Source organism: Lottia gigantea (assembly GCF_000327385.1).
Source record: "Lottia gigantea unplaced genomic scaffold LOTGIsca_45, whole genome shotgun sequence".
Classification (NCBI taxonomy): Eukaryota; Metazoa; Mollusca; class Gastropoda; family Lottiidae; genus Lottia; species Lottia gigantea.
The window spans coordinates 1,698,928-1,715,770 of NW_008709577.1; the positions used below are offsets into that span (position 1 = coordinate 1,698,928).

The 16,843-nt window shown below is 32.9% G+C and overlaps 3 protein-coding genes across 3 annotated transcripts; 1 reads left to right on the top strand and 2 right to left on the bottom strand.

Annotated features, from left to right (window-relative positions):
* The first annotated feature begins 902 nt into the window (after window positions 1–902).
* Window positions 903–6,429, top strand: LOTGIDRAFT_192340 (hypothetical protein). Its single transcript, XM_009061000.1, has 9 exons — window positions 903–1,043; window positions 1,739–1,919; window positions 2,265–2,405; window positions 2,721–2,859; window positions 3,383–3,495; window positions 4,370–4,490; window positions 4,868–4,977; window positions 5,116–5,222; window positions 5,586–6,429. Exons 1-9 carry the CDS (start codon window positions 1,003–1,005, stop codon window positions 5,680–5,682), a joined length of 1,050 nt encoding a protein of 349 aa, XP_009059248.1. The 5' UTR covers window positions 903–1,002; the 3' UTR covers window positions 5,683–6,429.
* Window positions 6,430–7,775: 1,346 nt separating this feature from the next.
* LOTGIDRAFT_75658 (hypothetical protein) lies at window positions 7,776–8,940 on the bottom strand (the record flags this gene model as incomplete). Its single annotated transcript, XM_009060862.1, has 3 exons — window positions 7,776–7,888; window positions 8,484–8,592; window positions 8,830–8,940. Coding segments are annotated over 3 exons (333 nt in total), but the record flags the coding sequence as incomplete, so codon positions are not given.
* A 2,731-nt stretch (window positions 8,941–11,671) lies between these two features.
* On the bottom strand, window positions 11,672–13,740 carry LOTGIDRAFT_123956 (hypothetical protein; the record flags this gene model as incomplete). Its single annotated transcript, XM_009061001.1, has 3 exons — window positions 11,672–11,955; window positions 12,161–13,259; window positions 13,612–13,740. 3 exons carry the CDS (start codon window positions 13,738–13,740, stop codon window positions 11,672–11,674), a joined length of 1,512 nt encoding a protein of 503 aa, XP_009059249.1.
* Between the last annotated feature and the right edge of the window lie 3,103 nt (window positions 13,741–16,843).

The window sequence follows — 16,843 nt, forward strand, 5'->3', positions numbered from 1 at the left end:
TATCTTTCACCAGGCCTGTAACTAATACTACTATATCTATTTAGTGTCTTTACTTTATACCATGTTTGAATATTGTTAGGATTGCTGATAACAGAGGGTGTCAAGGTTACAAAGATTGATTCAAGGTCAAGTTATTAAAAGAGTTTGTGATAAGCTAAGTCTAATCATTGATATTTCGCTAATATAGGCCTAAATGAGAGAATAATTAACATACTTTTTTCAAGAAAAACTGGACTAATATTTTGCACATGTATAGGCCTAAGAATATTTAAATCTAATAATGGGCATATCCATAGGTAACACAGCTTATTTCATTTGTGGTCAAAGGGGGATAATTAATATTATCTTATTTTGGTCTGAATTCATCAAGGCTATCCAGGGGATATAACTCTGCAGTTAGTCATGATGGAAGTACATGTCATTGTTTAACATATTATTTGTTAATGAGATCTCTGAGCTTTAATTCAGACAGATCATATAATCGAACGGATATCAAGAACAAAGATAAACATAAAGGCCTACTGATGATTATGCTAAAGCGATTCACGTGAACTGAAAGCAAAACAAACCAGGCAGGGTTAGGGTTGAAAAAGTGTGCATGCACGAGTTTCACCAGAGCCAATACAAACTATATAGGCTCTGGTTTCACATTCCAAATTCCAGACCTGGTTTCTTAATTAGGCCCATATTACTCGCCTAATGCGAGGCATTCTTTATAAGGCCTAATTGAATGGTTGGCAGGAGATATATTTTAGCACGCACATGTACTTATAATGTGTAGTGTAGGCCCTATAATTCTATAAATATAACCTAAATAGAGCTACAATGGCCTTAACCGGGCAAGGCCACAAGGCCAAGGACGCAAGACTTCAACCGGAAGTTGATTTCTGCTAATAGACAGACAAGTTATTTGCCCTCTGTGAATGTTCCATGATTAGTTCTGGAGTTAATTAGGATTTTTTGCAATTGTATGACTTCGAATCATAAGTAGACAAGATAGGGATGGCCCCTAAGACTGTGAGCATTGTGGGTTCTGGAAATTGGTAGGCATAAGCTATAGTAGATACTATAATTTTATGATTGCATATTTAATATTACCATGGCTATAAATAGCCTATATAATAATGAAGTTTTGTCTTAAAAAGTCATGTAATAATTTTGTCTATGGTAGTCTGTGTTTATGAATTTTAGCATTTCATTTAACAATCTGCTTTGTATTGAGATTCCTTTATAATTATTAATAGGAGTGCTAATGCTTTTGCTTTGCTGAAGTTCAGGTAGGCCTACAGGCCACTTTAGATATCCAATGCCACAGTAACGTAACAGTCAATAATAGTATATAAATCTGATAAAAAATTGGCATGTTACTAAAGTAGTTTTATTTGATTAACATTAGGTATTCATTATCAATTGTGTCAGTTTTCTTCAGCTGTCACAGAGTAAGCTTTCCTGCTGTAGGTAATATAACTCTTGTATCAGTTAGGTCAAATTAACATTGTATATACATGTATTGTGTTCTACTAATAAGCATCAGCTAGCTATTAGGCTACTGGCTGCTAGAGTGATCTAGGAGGAATTACACTATTTGGCACAGATACCAAACTGCATGTTATGTTTAAGTAGTATTGTGGTAAACATTGTGTGCAATGAGTGATAATAGACTCTTTTCTCATGTTATGTGCCAGGCCCTTGTTATAACATATTAGTTAATTGAATCAATAGAATATAAATATTTTAGGGGTTCAGCAATAGCGAAAATAGTTGGTAATAATGTACAGCAAAGAAATGATGTATTTTCCACCATTATTAACATGTATATGTATGAAGAGATGGTGGACGGTAAAAAACTGACAGAGATAGTTAATATGCAACATGAAAATATTAAGTATTTACCTGGAGTCAAATTACCTGAAAATGTGGTATGTAATATGTAGTTAAAAGGGATACCTTCAATGAAATGCCTTGCTTTTATAGATGACAGGATATGATCTCTATCTAGTGCTAGTCCTTTCAACATATTTGTAACACAACCAATTTCTAAGATACCCAGACCACACAGAAAATCAGAGTTATAATTCTATTGGGCAGTTGAGAACAAGCCCAATTTGCTGTTATTAGATTTGAGTACTTTTGATTGTATATATGAATGGGGCTTATTTGACTATTGTGGCTTCAAATTGCATTTTACGCAAAGGGACAAATCACAGCTCACAAAATGAAATGAATATGGTGTATCTTTAATCTATGTTTTCTGAATATTTCAGATAGCTGTACCAGATATTTTAGAAGCAACTACAAATGCTGATATCCTCATATTTGTTCTTCCACATCAATTTGTTCAAAAAATATGTGAACAGTTAAAGGGTAAAATTAAATCTAGTGCTATAGCTGTTTCATTAATTAAGGTTTGTTCAATATTCTTTCTTTTGTGTTAGTCTTCATAATTGACAAAAGTTTTTTTTTATATCTGTCCATTTTGTTTGGTAGATGCTTCAAGTTAAATGAAGGTACCATTTGTGCTGGAACAATTAATATATTCTCTTCCATTTTTCTGTCATTTATATATGTGACACTCAATAGATGCAGGCCTTTTGTGCTTCAGGTCATATATGAAAAATTGATATACATGTAGATAGTAGATGGCTTATTAGTGTCCTGGCAATCTTTTTTTCAATGCACAGCAGAACCATAAAACTTGTATACATGTCAATATATTTTAGGGCTTTGCTATAAATGAAAAAGGTATTCAATTGATCTCTCATCAAATAAGTGAAATCTTGTCTATACCATGCTGTGTATTAAGTGGTGCCAATCTGGCTGGAGAAGTTGCTAATGAACAATTTTGTGAAACTACCATAGGTAAGTAACAGGGCTGTTGATCTATTTTTCCCCAATTGGAAAGTTTTATCAATCTGTTAATCAGACCACAAACTCAAAATATGCCTTTTATATTTTTGATGGTACATAAAGAAAAAAATTAAATTCTGTTTCAGTATTCCTTGTAAATTTACAAAGCATTTCTAGCTTAGTAATAATTTGTAATAAGAGGATATATCTAACAGGCTTTTTAAAACTGTAGGATAAGGAATAAGCCTTACTTTTTTTGAGGAAAGACACCTTCAACTGAATTGACCTTGCATTTTGCATAGGTCAATTAAATTTGCTACTGTCTGAACCATTGAAATTTCCTATTATAATTATGATTTCAGATTGGGAAAGGTATCTGTAAATTCATCCAAAAACATGTAATGCATGATTCGATTAGCAAGGATTTAGTCAGTTTAACAGCTACCATACTTATTAAACTTTTTAACAAGATGAGTCATAGTCCATCATAATAGTTTTGGTTTAATATGATATTTTTGAATTTTTAACCATGAAGGAAGTAAAAATGAAGACACCGGTGAATTGTTAAGACAGTTATTTGAAACACCATATTTTAGATGTGCAGTTGTACAAGATACTGACACAGTAGAAGTTTGTGGTGCATTAAAGGTAAGTTACATTATGCTTTCACAATCTACAACAAGTGGGCGCCAAGCAAAATACGCCCAATCCCCTGATAAATTTTCAGTAAATCAAGGGCGGTTGTCAATCTGTGTCAAATCATACCAAAAATCTAATTTGTCAAAGATATTATTGATTTCAATTTTAAACCAACTCACAAAATTTCATAAAATTCTGACATAAACTTAAATCAGATAAAAACTCTAGTCTGTATTGTATTTGTCCCTTATTTCCTACATCTAGGGCAATAACTCGAAAAAGTTTATAGAAAAATGGCAAAAATTTGACCTTGACTAAAATCTCATTAATATAAATGATCACTACAAATTTCATTAAAAATCAATTGGGAACTGTAGTCTCTATTGTGTTCACAAACAAATTTTGATGCGCTTTTACAAAGTCATGGGCTGTAACTCAAAAACCGTTCGTCAACTTCGAACAAGACCCTATTGAAAATCAGAAAAAATCGAAAAATATTTGGTATGATTGTTAAACGCATTTAATTTGTAGCCCGTAAACAGTCTTGAAGTCAAAATTTAATGAAAGTGTTTATCATCACTCATTTTGAAAATCAACAAATGTTTTCTAGGAGTTATTAATATTGTTCTTGAAAATGCTTTCAAGGTTTAGCTCATAAACACTGAATGGCAAGATTCTTGCCAGATTTTGACAAAACTTGGTAATATTGGTCAGTATCGCCCCAAAAAGTTCAAAAGAAGTGTACGACTAAAGGGTTAATAATTTATACTACTTACTGTAAAATCAAAGCTGCCGGGCAAGCTGTTTCTGATTGTAGTAATACTTGGCAATGCCAAGAATATGACACTTTTGCTGAGGCAAGTTCTACTGTTTTATATTTTAGAATGTGGTAGCTATAGGAGCTGGTATTGTTGATGGAATGGGATCAGGTGACAATACTAAAGCTGCTGTTCAGAGATTGGGATTGATGGAAATGATCAAATTTGCAGAGATATTCTTTCCAGGTATATAATAAAAAAATATTAGTTTTAATATCAATACTTGAGAAAAACTAAGTAACTCGTTTCCAGTTAGTTCGGTTTGTAAAATTATGATTGATGAATAATATTTTATTATTTTTGTAATAAGTCTAAAGAAACCTCATTTATCATAAATAGTCAATTTCTTCCAAAGCTACACATGCATTAAACGTCACATAAGACTTGCACATTTCACCATTAGACCCTACACTAGACTGTGCCTTTTGATTACATAACAAGAAATGAATGTTAAGAATCAAGAATAATTCCTTTGAATAATACATATCTTAAGCTGTATCTAATCTATCATAAAAATATTGAAAATTACTGCATAATAAAACATTCACTTTATATATTTCTAGGGTCCAAAACATCAACATTTTTTGAAAGTTGTGGAATAGCAGATTTAGTAGCTACATGTCACGGTGGTAGAAATCGATTACTTGGAGAAAATGTTGTGAAATCAGATAAGGTACTAATATATTTCTGAATTGATTTTAGTAAATTTGGTGTAATAATTGCACACACATTCCCTGAAACTCTTACTAGTTGGTTCAATAAAATCTAAAAGAACATTACTGTGGCCAGTATAGGATGCCCTATATTGTAGACAATACATGAATTAGAGAAAGAGATATTGAAGGGTCAGAGTTTTCAAGGACCATTAGTAGCCAAAGAAATCTATGGAATGTTAAAAGATAAAGATATGCTATCCAGGTAAGAAAAATTACCTTTTTATTTAGCTAAATGATTACAGCACTTTTAGGATGAAACAGGTGCTATCTTATAAGGTGTTTTACGTTCAAAACCAAATACAGACTATGTTAACTCCACCCTATATTTTAGCAGATCTCTTTACTTGTGCTTTTCTGGAGTATTTGTATGTAGGTAGGTAGATGACAAACGTTCGCTTCAAATGGATGCTGATATCGCAAACTAGGTAGTTGTTGGTTGTCGTAGTAATTGACATATTAATTTGGATGATTTGTGAACTTTTCCACTCTTTATACTTCCATCTCAATTGATTAGGTAAGCTTGTAGTTGTTTTGTTCCTTATATTAATTGTGTTATTTCTTACAGGTTTCCTTTGTTTGTGGCAATTCATTTAATTTGTGATAGAAAGATGGATACTAAAGAGTTTATAAGCTGTTTAAGAAATCATCCAGAACACATGTAAAATTAACCACAACCTCAGATCATAGAATCGTTAAACTGGGGCATTAAACATTTTACCCTGTGATTCTAAATTGAATAGTCAATTTTTATATGAAATCATTTATTAGCTGATAGGAATTCTAGTGTATAAAATACGACTTCTAACTACAATGTTTTTATCATACATGTTCAATTGTTAATTACAAAGCATACCCTTATCAATGTAAAAAACATTTACATGAATTTAAAAATTTGTTGCCAATTTAATTATGAGATTATGGAATTCTATTTAGAAACCAATGTTGTCAGAGAGTAGTTTATGTATAGACCGATACAGTATAATAACCAAGCTAGTAATTTTCTTAGTGTGCTATTATATTGTAATCCTAAATGAGGTCTATTGATTCAGTGACATATCTGATCATAATGAAATCCAAAGAGACCAGTCAAAATGCATTTGCACAAATTAAAAAATGAATTTTCAAGCAGCAGTTTGTGAATTTCTAGTATTAACATATTCCAGGGCAAGTGCGTGTTATTGAAGCACTAATTTCCTTTGAGTCTAAGTGTAACAAATGTCTTGTCAAAGCATTATATTCTATGCATTGTCTATTAGAATCTCATTGATCAATGGATTCAACATGTTTATTGTTATTTAATAAATTGTTAGTGATTTTTAACCTTGTTTTCTATTTTATAATATATTAACTATAATTGTTTCTTAATACATCTATGGATTGTTTTTATCTTCTATAAAATATTAGTAAATATTCTTTTGTTTTTCATTTCATTCTTAATATATGTATCTGAAATTGTCATGCCGGATGGGAATTCCTAAATACAAGACAGTCAATGATTGTGATCCCAAAGATATTTTTTTGATTCAGCATAACTTTTCCCATAATTCATTGCAAACCTGCGGAGAGTCTGTAAATAGGGTTTGTCAAACTAAGTGAATGCAAACTACTTTTAAAGCAATTTTATTACAATTTGATGAAATTAACCTTCTTTTTTCTTCAGGATATTTTGCGTCTCCATTTAAATAGTAATCTAATTATGATTAAATTGCTTTCAAACTGACGCGAACAGTTTAATCACAAAAAAATAGTTATTAAATTTGAAATTTTATTTTTCACACAAACCAGTAACCTATTTCTTTTTCCTACCACTTAATGGGGGTGTTTTCAGTTTATCTTTGGAACCCAATGTCAATTTTTTTGCTGCAGATCTCGTAGTCATTCTTCTTGGTTTTTCTGCAGAACTGGGAGTCAACTTTCTTGAATTTGGAGTATCCAGCTTTCCGCCCTTCTTCGCCTTCTTAGAAGAATTGACTTCTATGCTTTTTGGAGTGGAAGGTTTATCACCAGTTTTAGTTGTTCTAGGAGTATCATCAGCTGACTTTTTACGCTTACCAGAACCAGTAAGTTTTGATGATCTAATTGAATTTGGTGGTGTCTTAAAACTTATTTCTTTTTCAGTCTCATCTTCAACAAGAACTTTCAAATCTGTTCCAGTTGATTTGATCTTGCTTTTCTAAATAAATAATAGAACATTTTAGATATCAAATTCATCACAAACACTTAAAGAAGATTTCCTTCAGTAATTAAAAGGCAAATTATTGGTCTTTATAATTGGAGATATTAAAATCCATGAGAAATCTTGTCTTCATCAGGACAAATTGAAGGGACAGATGGCATAATTCCTTCAAAAATATCTCCAACTAGGAATTTTACTCACTGTTTCTATATATGTCTTTTCTATATATCACAGAGTATGTTAAAATGACAAGTCTTTATTTTAACATTCAAACGCAGATAATTCTGGACACACATGGATTTGAAGGCTTAAATTGCGACAGTGAGCTGTGAATACTATCACTTATTTGCTTAGCTAAAAAATTCCGAATTCTAAGACTGAAGTATGGTTTGTCAAAAAGAACAGTGCATCTGTCCCTTTAAAAGAAATCTTGAGAAGTTAACTGACAACAAAATAAAAATGACTTACAACAATAATGCTATCAATGTCCAAATCTACACCTAATTTGGCCAGTTTTGCAAGCTTTTTCTTCTGTATTCGTTCTTTTTTAGTCTGATATTCTTTTAACTTGACATCTTTTTTCACTGAATTATGTCGATCAATGGATAATGATGAAGCTTTAGGTTTAGAAAAACTTCTGTGTGAACCATGAAATAAGGCTGGATGTAATTTATCAGAAGGCAACAATTCACCTGAAATAAATAGTTATCAATACAAAATAAATATCAACCAGTTTAAATGATTTTGGGAAGAGATAAGAGTTGTCATTCCATTGGTGTTCTGTTAATTGTATTTTTCATTAAATTATGAAAGATTACCCAATCGAAAGTGAGGCTCAAAACCAACATTGAGATTATAATAGTATCTACTAGAATAAAATTATCATAAGGATACATGAGATAAGACTTAAAAACATTAAAGATGGGTTTCCTCAATTTTTAGTGTCAAATTAAGTAAACTAATTGATTAAGTGGTGTTAATAGTGAAATATCATGTATTTTAATCATAATATCCATGTGTGAACAGTCTGGATAGACAAAAAAAGACTTTTTGATCTTTCTTTATCGGTCACTCATTGGAATTTTGCAGGTAATTCTCTTCTAATTTAGCTAATTATGAATTAATTATGGACATGTGAGACCAACTAGTATTTTTACAAGTCATTAGAACATCTCTACTTTCTATTCATATAAGTAATGGCATTTTTATTTTCATAAATTAAAATGAGGGAACCCATCTTTAAGTACAACAGTAGGTCACTTTGGTTAAAAATAATAATAGCCTTACATTTCAGAAGTCTTTCAAACATCAGATAATTGTTCATCGTCTCAGCAGCAATTTCAGCAACATCAACATCTTCAAACTCAACATAGGCATATCCTTTAGAATTTCCTGTCTAAAAATAAATTTATTAAATAGTACTTCATCTTCCTGTGTGTGTATAAGCCTTTCATGACTAATGTCAGGTTTGAGTACAAGAATTTACTGTGAAAAACAGCTCTAAACTGAAATTTAGATATCATTGCCTGTTGATGACTTTACCATTGATACAATGAAACTATTTAAATGGTATTACACATTTCATAATAAAAAAAAAAAATTTTATGCAACAAGTATCATAAAATTTGTTTACCTTCTTACTTCTTGACAGCCTTACTCTTGTAACCTTTCCAAATTGTGAGAAAAAACTTCTCATTTCTGTTTCATAGAATCCATGTGGAATGTGCCCAACAAATATAACTCCTCTGTCCCTTTTAAGATCACCTCCATACTGAAATAGCAGAAACTTAATATGAAACACTAAGAAAGGAAACTATCGATAAAACCAATGTCGTAAAATGTGTGAAATATAAAATTTTAAATAGGAGGACTTATTTTTCTAAATAAATATGTACTAAAGTACAAATTTGTCTGTGATCTCGGCAATATGTCAGTGTCCCGAGGATTAAAAAACTAAAGCAGATGCAAATAAATGCTGACCTAATAGATCATGAACATTCTTTACAAAAAAGAAAGATTTATGTTACCTATTGGGGTTATAGCCAACTTGGCACTTAACCAAAATGGACCTGAATTTGGTCAAAATAGCCCTTCAAAATAGTCAAAACAGTACCAAAATAATATTTGATTTCATTGAACAACTTTAACATTAAATAACTTTAAACCAGTGTTTTGCCAGTACGTTGTTTGGATTTTAGGTGTCATTTTGGCATTTTTGTCACGCCGCCATCTTGTCTCACATCCAAACAAACCTACTTCAAAGAGATTTTTGTGAATTACTTAAATTAAATTCAATATGGTGAAGTGAGGTACATGGAGAACCGGAAATGCTGACCCGATATTCCACGACCCATTCTTGTTCTATTATCACCCTTTGTCCAAAACTACAAAATGCAGTTTTACTGATTTTAATCGTGAAGTTGAAGAGTGTAGGACGACAAAATAAGTAAATGTTAATTTCTCCTGCATTAGAGATCAGTTTTTGAACATTAAACGCACTAAATACATATTAAATAGATACACGAGCAATTGTCAATTAAATTTTCAAGTCTAATAATTATGATCTTCTGAATATGTCATATTTTATATCATCACTTTGATAAGATACAAACTACTGTCTTTTTTCTTTCATTAATCTTCACATAAACTACAAACTATAATCATCATATTAATCTTTGATAATCACAATAATATAACCTTCTAATTATACTTATAATTTGTACAACTGGGATCATTTTGACCAATGATTTTGGTTGAAATCAGAGAGTAATTTTAGGCCTAGGGACCATTACTTACTTATAACTTATGAGATAAATATTTTGTGTCCTATTTTGTAAAATAAGGGTTCTTATAATGCCAAACTTATTCTGCATGATTTTCTTGGTGGAGTAGTACAAGAATTGTCAGCAAGGTTGGATTGACACCAGAAAATGCCGAATCTGTCCTTTTAACTGTTGAATTAGAAGCGTCTTTGGCTATGATGAAAAGACTCAGCCATAGGCCTACGATGTACTCCCGTCTCCAAAATTAACTTTCTCATAAGTATCAAAGCAACCGAAAAAAAATTAAATTAAGTAGACTATCACCTTCTCTTTTAATTTCTTGACTTTATGTGTAAACTCTTTCTGTTTTTCAGCATCAAGGGCTATAACTACGGGTTGTTTTTTCTTTTCTTTATTTTTGACTGCCATCTTGAATGTTTACCACATGGTTTGTGCTCGAACATCCAGACTTCAACATGGGAAGTAATGCAAAATTGAAATAGATATTCAGACCACAGTAATTTAATGTCATTCATAATTTTATTCTTATCGGTAAATCAATTTCTGTGACTGTATCTATCTTGTGGCTAATTTTTTTTTGTCCCATACAAAATGCGAAGAATTCCCCCAAAACTGCACATGTATGTAATTTTCAAAAGGAAGTAGTTAAGAATTTCCATTCTTCATTTTTCAAAATTATAATTTCTTAATGAAAGCTGGGACATTTGTAGTTTGATTCTTGATTTTAATGAATCTTTTGTCATCAATGGAAATTGCCGGGCTTAAAAAATAGGATTATCTAAGACTAAGACAATATAACAATGCTGTATGTACATTTTGAAACATCCCTCTAGAATCTAAATGATCTTGTGAAAATATATGTTTATTAAAAAACTGCTGCATTTTATTTAATATCAATTCAAGAATCTTATACTAGTTTCCCTTGGATAAAACAACTGAACCTACCAGATGTAGAAATTCAGAATTTTTCTTAGAATTAATGTGCATAAAAGATAGGTGTCCACAGCATTACTTTTAGAAATTTAGAAATATAAATTGGGACGAATAAAACAAAATACTTTCAAACTTTATATTTAATGATATATACATATTTTATCACAGAAAACATAATTATTGAAACTAGTTTATAGCCTTATCTTCTTCAGATTCTAATCCAAATACTTTCTTTTCAACATTTGGTTCATTATTCAGATTGTTAAAAATATCACTCCCCTTGTTCTCAGTAGGTTCTTCATTATTAATACCAGAACTGTCCTTATTATCAACATCGCCATTATTATCACTGGCTTTATCAACATCACTAGTTTTCTCTTTATCAGCCTCTTCTAAAAGACCATCCTTTTCTTTTTCAACCTGTACTGAATCACCACCATGATCTTTATCAACTTGTTCTGAATCTCCACTTTGGTTACTGTCATCCTGTATCAAGACTGAGTCACCAGCTTGTTGTTCATTTTCACTAGTTTCTGGTAGATGTACTGCTGTCAATTCTTCAATTTCATTTTGTAGTTCCTGTAAAAAAGATATAAAATTCAAATAAATAATTAAAATATATCTTTAGATTGTCCTCATAAGCGACATAAGAATTATTATTACAAAGGAAAATAGAAACATAATCTTATATAAAACAAGATTATAACGATCATTCAATTCCCTTTGAATTGTTTTGTTCAGAATAACTCTGAATAAACATCATAAAATATTAATCAAAACTGTAATTCTGAAGAATAGGTCTATGAACAGCCAATGGCAGACATCCAGAGTTGAGACAGAGCTCAAAGATAAATGAAGGTAGGTGTAGTTATTACATGACAAATTCATAATGCCAAACAAAACAAAGCTTACCGAAACAATTTCTAACAGTATAGCTTTAACATCAGTAGGTACTTCAATGTCTTGAACAACATTCCAATAACCTTTAGGATGCATTGTTATTGGAAAGGAGAAAACTAATCCTTCAGGTACATCATACCAACCTGGAAATTATAAATCAATAACAAATACTCTCAAATAATCTATTCAAATATTCAATATCAGTGTTTGTTTATCGATTCTCAGTAATCACTCATATGATTTTAAATCTGAAAATAAATCTGTTCAGCAAAGTGGTAAAGTAAAACATAGTTCTCACTCATTTACGCTGCATTACTTTCAAAATAATAACATATAAAAAGAACATACCTTCAGAACAAACTGCCAAAGAAAATAATTGTCCTTTTGGAGTACCATTCCACCAATGTTGAAGCATTGTTATTATTGCTGATGAGAAAGACACAGATGCAGAATGATTTAAAGCTTCTCTAACTTTTGTTTTTCTCTGTTGAACAATCTCCAAATATTCACCCTCAATCCATTTATTATCGTGCAACATTTCTACAGCAGGCAGAGTAAATGATGGTGGACCCCAGATTGCTCCATCATAGTTCCTAACTTTACATTGACTTAAATCAATATATTTCTTGCTGTTAATGTTCCCCCAAATAATGAGATCCAAAACATTTGATGTGTTCAAGTTCAACTTGCCACCTATCACAGATTTAGAATAATTTTCAATCATTCTTGACATGGCAGTAATATTTTGGCGAGGAACATTTGGAGCATGCCTTATCATCATTGTTGCACACAGGTTAATTGGACCATTTCCAGCTATCAAAATTTTCACATTTTTCTTTGCTACTTGGTTGATGATTTTAGCATAGTTTGTATAATGTTCAGCATTTCTCTTCAACCAATCTTGCCGAGATTCATCAGTTTGTTGATAAAGATTGTCAATAAGTATGATAGCGCTACAGTTGGTAAAAGCTTCTGAAGGATCAGATGTAACAGTAACCCCTCTCAATAAATCATGACACAGATCTTCAGCCTCCATCTTTAAACCACTCAATAACTCTGAGTGTTCAAGATTTTCATCATATAATCTGAGGGTTATTTCTGTTGAGGGACCAAATGTTTCACCAGATGCTAAGGAATTTATCAGATGATAAGCGATAGGACTGCTAGCATTTGATATACAGACATGAAGTGGTTTACTCTGGGCTTTAAATTCAGCTTCTTCTTTATCTAATTCTGCTTTCATTTTCTTATTTTCTTGGCTAATTTTACGCATATCGTCACTTGTCAAATCTGAGCTGATACTGTAGTAACCTTTGACATATTCTTGGAATTCATTAGCACCACCAATTAAAACTCCCTTTCCACCTCTGTCTAATAGTTCCCTCCATACCAATGGTGATTTTCTTGTTTCCCATCCTCTTTCGGAACAGGTGATTGTCATCCAATCCTGGGAAAGATAAAAGAGTAGACTTATAAGCTCATGTAATAAGTTTAAATGATGTTATTTTATGCATGGTCATTTTTATGGTCTTTGATTCCCTGTCAAATTTTGTTGCTTTTCTTCTACACAAAATCATGGTATGCTATCTTCAGATGTTTTCTACCCTTTGAATGTATCAGAAAAACTTACAACTTCTGATTTTAAATTATCAAAAGGCCAAAAAAGCATTTTATTTTTTACATAAAAATACACAATCTTTTGACATTGATATCGGAATGAATTATTAGATATATCCTTGCAAAGTTTGGTTAAGTGAGCTACTATAAGCTCATTTTCATAGATCTACTTTTAAACCTACCTCCCATTCTGACTCTGTTTTTACAATTTTATGAATTTTGAAATCTGGCAAATTTTTGACTAATCTATCACCAAGAAGTTCTGCCCTAGCATAATATGGGCAATCATCCCGACCTACAAATAGATACATTTGGCAAATTATTCAAACTTTCAGACTTTAAACTAATGGGTGAAAAAAAAAACATAAATCTTACACTTTCTGAATAAATAATGATAAATAATAAATATCATAGGCCCCAGTAGGCGGCCGTGGATATTCGCCACCCGGGTGGCGAATAGTCCACGTCCATTCATTTGACTATTCGCCATCCGGGTGGCAGAAAAAATCTTTTTGTTTACACCAAATTAGCATACATCCCAAATGGTCCTGTTAGTGTTGCTATGAAATTTAGCATCATACGTTTGTATAAGAAATCCGTAGAAAAAAAAATGAAATAAAATAAAGTTTTACGTCCTATTTCTGCACCTGTATGGACTACTGAGGATGGGCAAACGCCATGCAGTGTGCAATGAGGGAAATTTTGTCAGGACAGCGACATTAACCTACTCCTATTTTTTGATTTCCAACTGTAGGGGGATCTTTACGTAAGTAAAAAAAAGGTTGATGAAGATTTGTAAATGGTTAAAAAAAAAGACAAAGCAGGCGCGTGTCCAAATTGTGTCACATTTATCCTAGACGTATTTTCCAAGTAAGCCCCTCCGATCTCAAACATTGACAAGGGGAAATCGAGTTGAAAAATCCAAAGAATATCAATCCATGGTTGGAGCCATCGCCAATGTGTAAGAAATGTATGTGGGTGGTAAATACGATGCATTGGGGTGGGTGGAAATATGTATTTGAAGTAATAAGGTTTAAGGTATAATAAGGCGTGCGATAATCCACAATACTGACGAGTGGTAAGTAATGTGTACGGGTGGTAATAAGGCGTACGATAATACACAATACTGACGGGTGGTAAGTAATTTGTAAAGGTGGTAATAAGGCGTACGATAATAAACCATACTGACAGGTGGTAAGTAATGTGTAAGGGTGGTAATAAGGCGTACGGTAATACACAATACTAACGGGTGGTAAGTAATGTGTAAGGGTGGTAAACAAGAATTGGGGATGGTAAACAAGAGCTGAAGGAAGTAAGTTCTTGTTAACCACCAACAATTCCTGTTTACCACCCCCAGCTCTTGTTTACCACCCACAATATGTGTTAACTCACAGTTCTTGTTCCTGTTAACAACCCACAATTCTTATTTACCACCCTAAACTCTTGTCCACCATAAGCTCTTGTTCACCGTCCTAGTTGTTGTTCACTACCCTCGGTTCTTGTTTAACATACCCAGCTCCTGTTCACCACCCTGGGTTCTTGGTTACCACCCTCAGCTCTTGTTCACCACCCTACCTGTTGTTCACCGCCATCATTTCTTGTATACCACCTTTAGTTCGTGTTTACCACCACAACTTGTTTTTCATTAACCTAGCTGTTGTTTACCACCCTCAATACTTGTTTACCACTCTCAGCTCTTGTTTCATTAACCTAGCTGTTGTTTACCACCCTCAATACTTGTTACCACCCTCAATACTTGTTTACCACTCATAATTCTTGTTTACCACACTCAGCTCTTGTTCCATTAACATAGCTGTTGTTCACCACCCCCAGGTCTTGTTTGCCACCCACAATACTTGTGCAACACCCACAACTCTTGTTTGCCACCCTAAGCTCTAGTTCACCTACTTAGTTGTTGTTCACCATCCCCAGCTCTTGCTTACCACCCTCAGCTATTGTTCACCACCCTGGGTTATCTTTACCACCCTAGCTGTTGTTTACCACCCGTAGGTCTAGTTTAACAGCCACAATTCTTGTTTACCAACCTACTCTTGTTTACCACCCTCAGCTCTTGTTCGCAAACCCTCGGTTTTTGTTTACCACCAGCAGGTCTAGTTTGCCACCCTCCGTTCCGTTTACCACCCGCAGATCTTGTTTACCACTTCCAGCTCTTGTTCACCACCCTCAGCTCTTGTTTACCACCCCCAATACTTGTTTACCACTCACAATTCTTGTTTGCCAACCTCAACTTTTGTTAACCACCTTAAGCTCTTCTTCACCAGCCGAAGCTCTTGTTGTTGTTAACCACTCTCGGATCTTGTTAACCACTCTCAGCTCTTGTTTACCACCCTCGGTCTTTCTTTACCACTCGTAGGTCTAGTTTACCACCCTCCGTTCCTGTTCACCACCCTCACATCTTGTTTACCACCCCCAATACTTGTTTACCCCTGACGATTCTTGTGTACCACCGACAATTCTTGTTAACCACCCTAAAGTCTTTTTTACCACCCTCAGCTTTTGCTCCAGCTTTCTTTAACTAACAGGGAATGTCGGAATTCGTGTTTTTAGGAATCCGATTCTAAAAATCTTCAAAGGGTGGGATCTCCCACACGCTATATAAAAAATCCTTAAATCCGCCGGAAAATGTCAAGAAAAAACGCTTCGGGGCCTCAAAAAAAAAAAAAATGCAGAGCCACGCGAGACTAATTTTCATAGAAGTGATTCAAAAAAGTGGTGGCCAAATTGACTTAACACCGGTTGACTATAAATAGCCATCCAATGGGACAGCGATTATCAATTATAAGTAGGTGTTATTTTGGTACATTTTCTTGAAAGGAATTGCAAATAAGCGTTTCTAATGAACATAAAAAAACATTATAATGCATGCAACGCTATAGCCTTAACAGCTAATAATGTCAGTCTTCAGAGAAATTAAAGTTTTAAAAACGGGTGGCAAAAAAAAAAAATGAGGGTGGCGAATATCCTCGGCCCCAGTAGGCCTTTGTCTTCACTGTCAGCCTTTTTCTTTTTATTACCCCAATCAACTCTTAGGCCTAGTTCCAGACTGTAAGTTTGTCCTATCCTATCTAAATAGTCTTAATAATTATATAACATAAACGCATATATCTACCTGCAATTACAAATTTTGCCATTTCTTCTTATTCCCTGGATCTTATCATAAAACAACAACTTTAATAATTTTCAGGTTCTTTTCTCCGCCATGTTGTTTACGGAGATGTTGCTAGGTGCCTGTTTGATTCAACGATTTCAAAATTGGGTTCGGCTAATACAGATATCTTATTATCATGGGATATACATGATTAGTTATCTATAAATAGCATCCAATCAAAATAATCTAAATGTTTTTAGCATACTCAAGCCAACTTTAGTGAGTTAGGACTTCGTATGACGAAG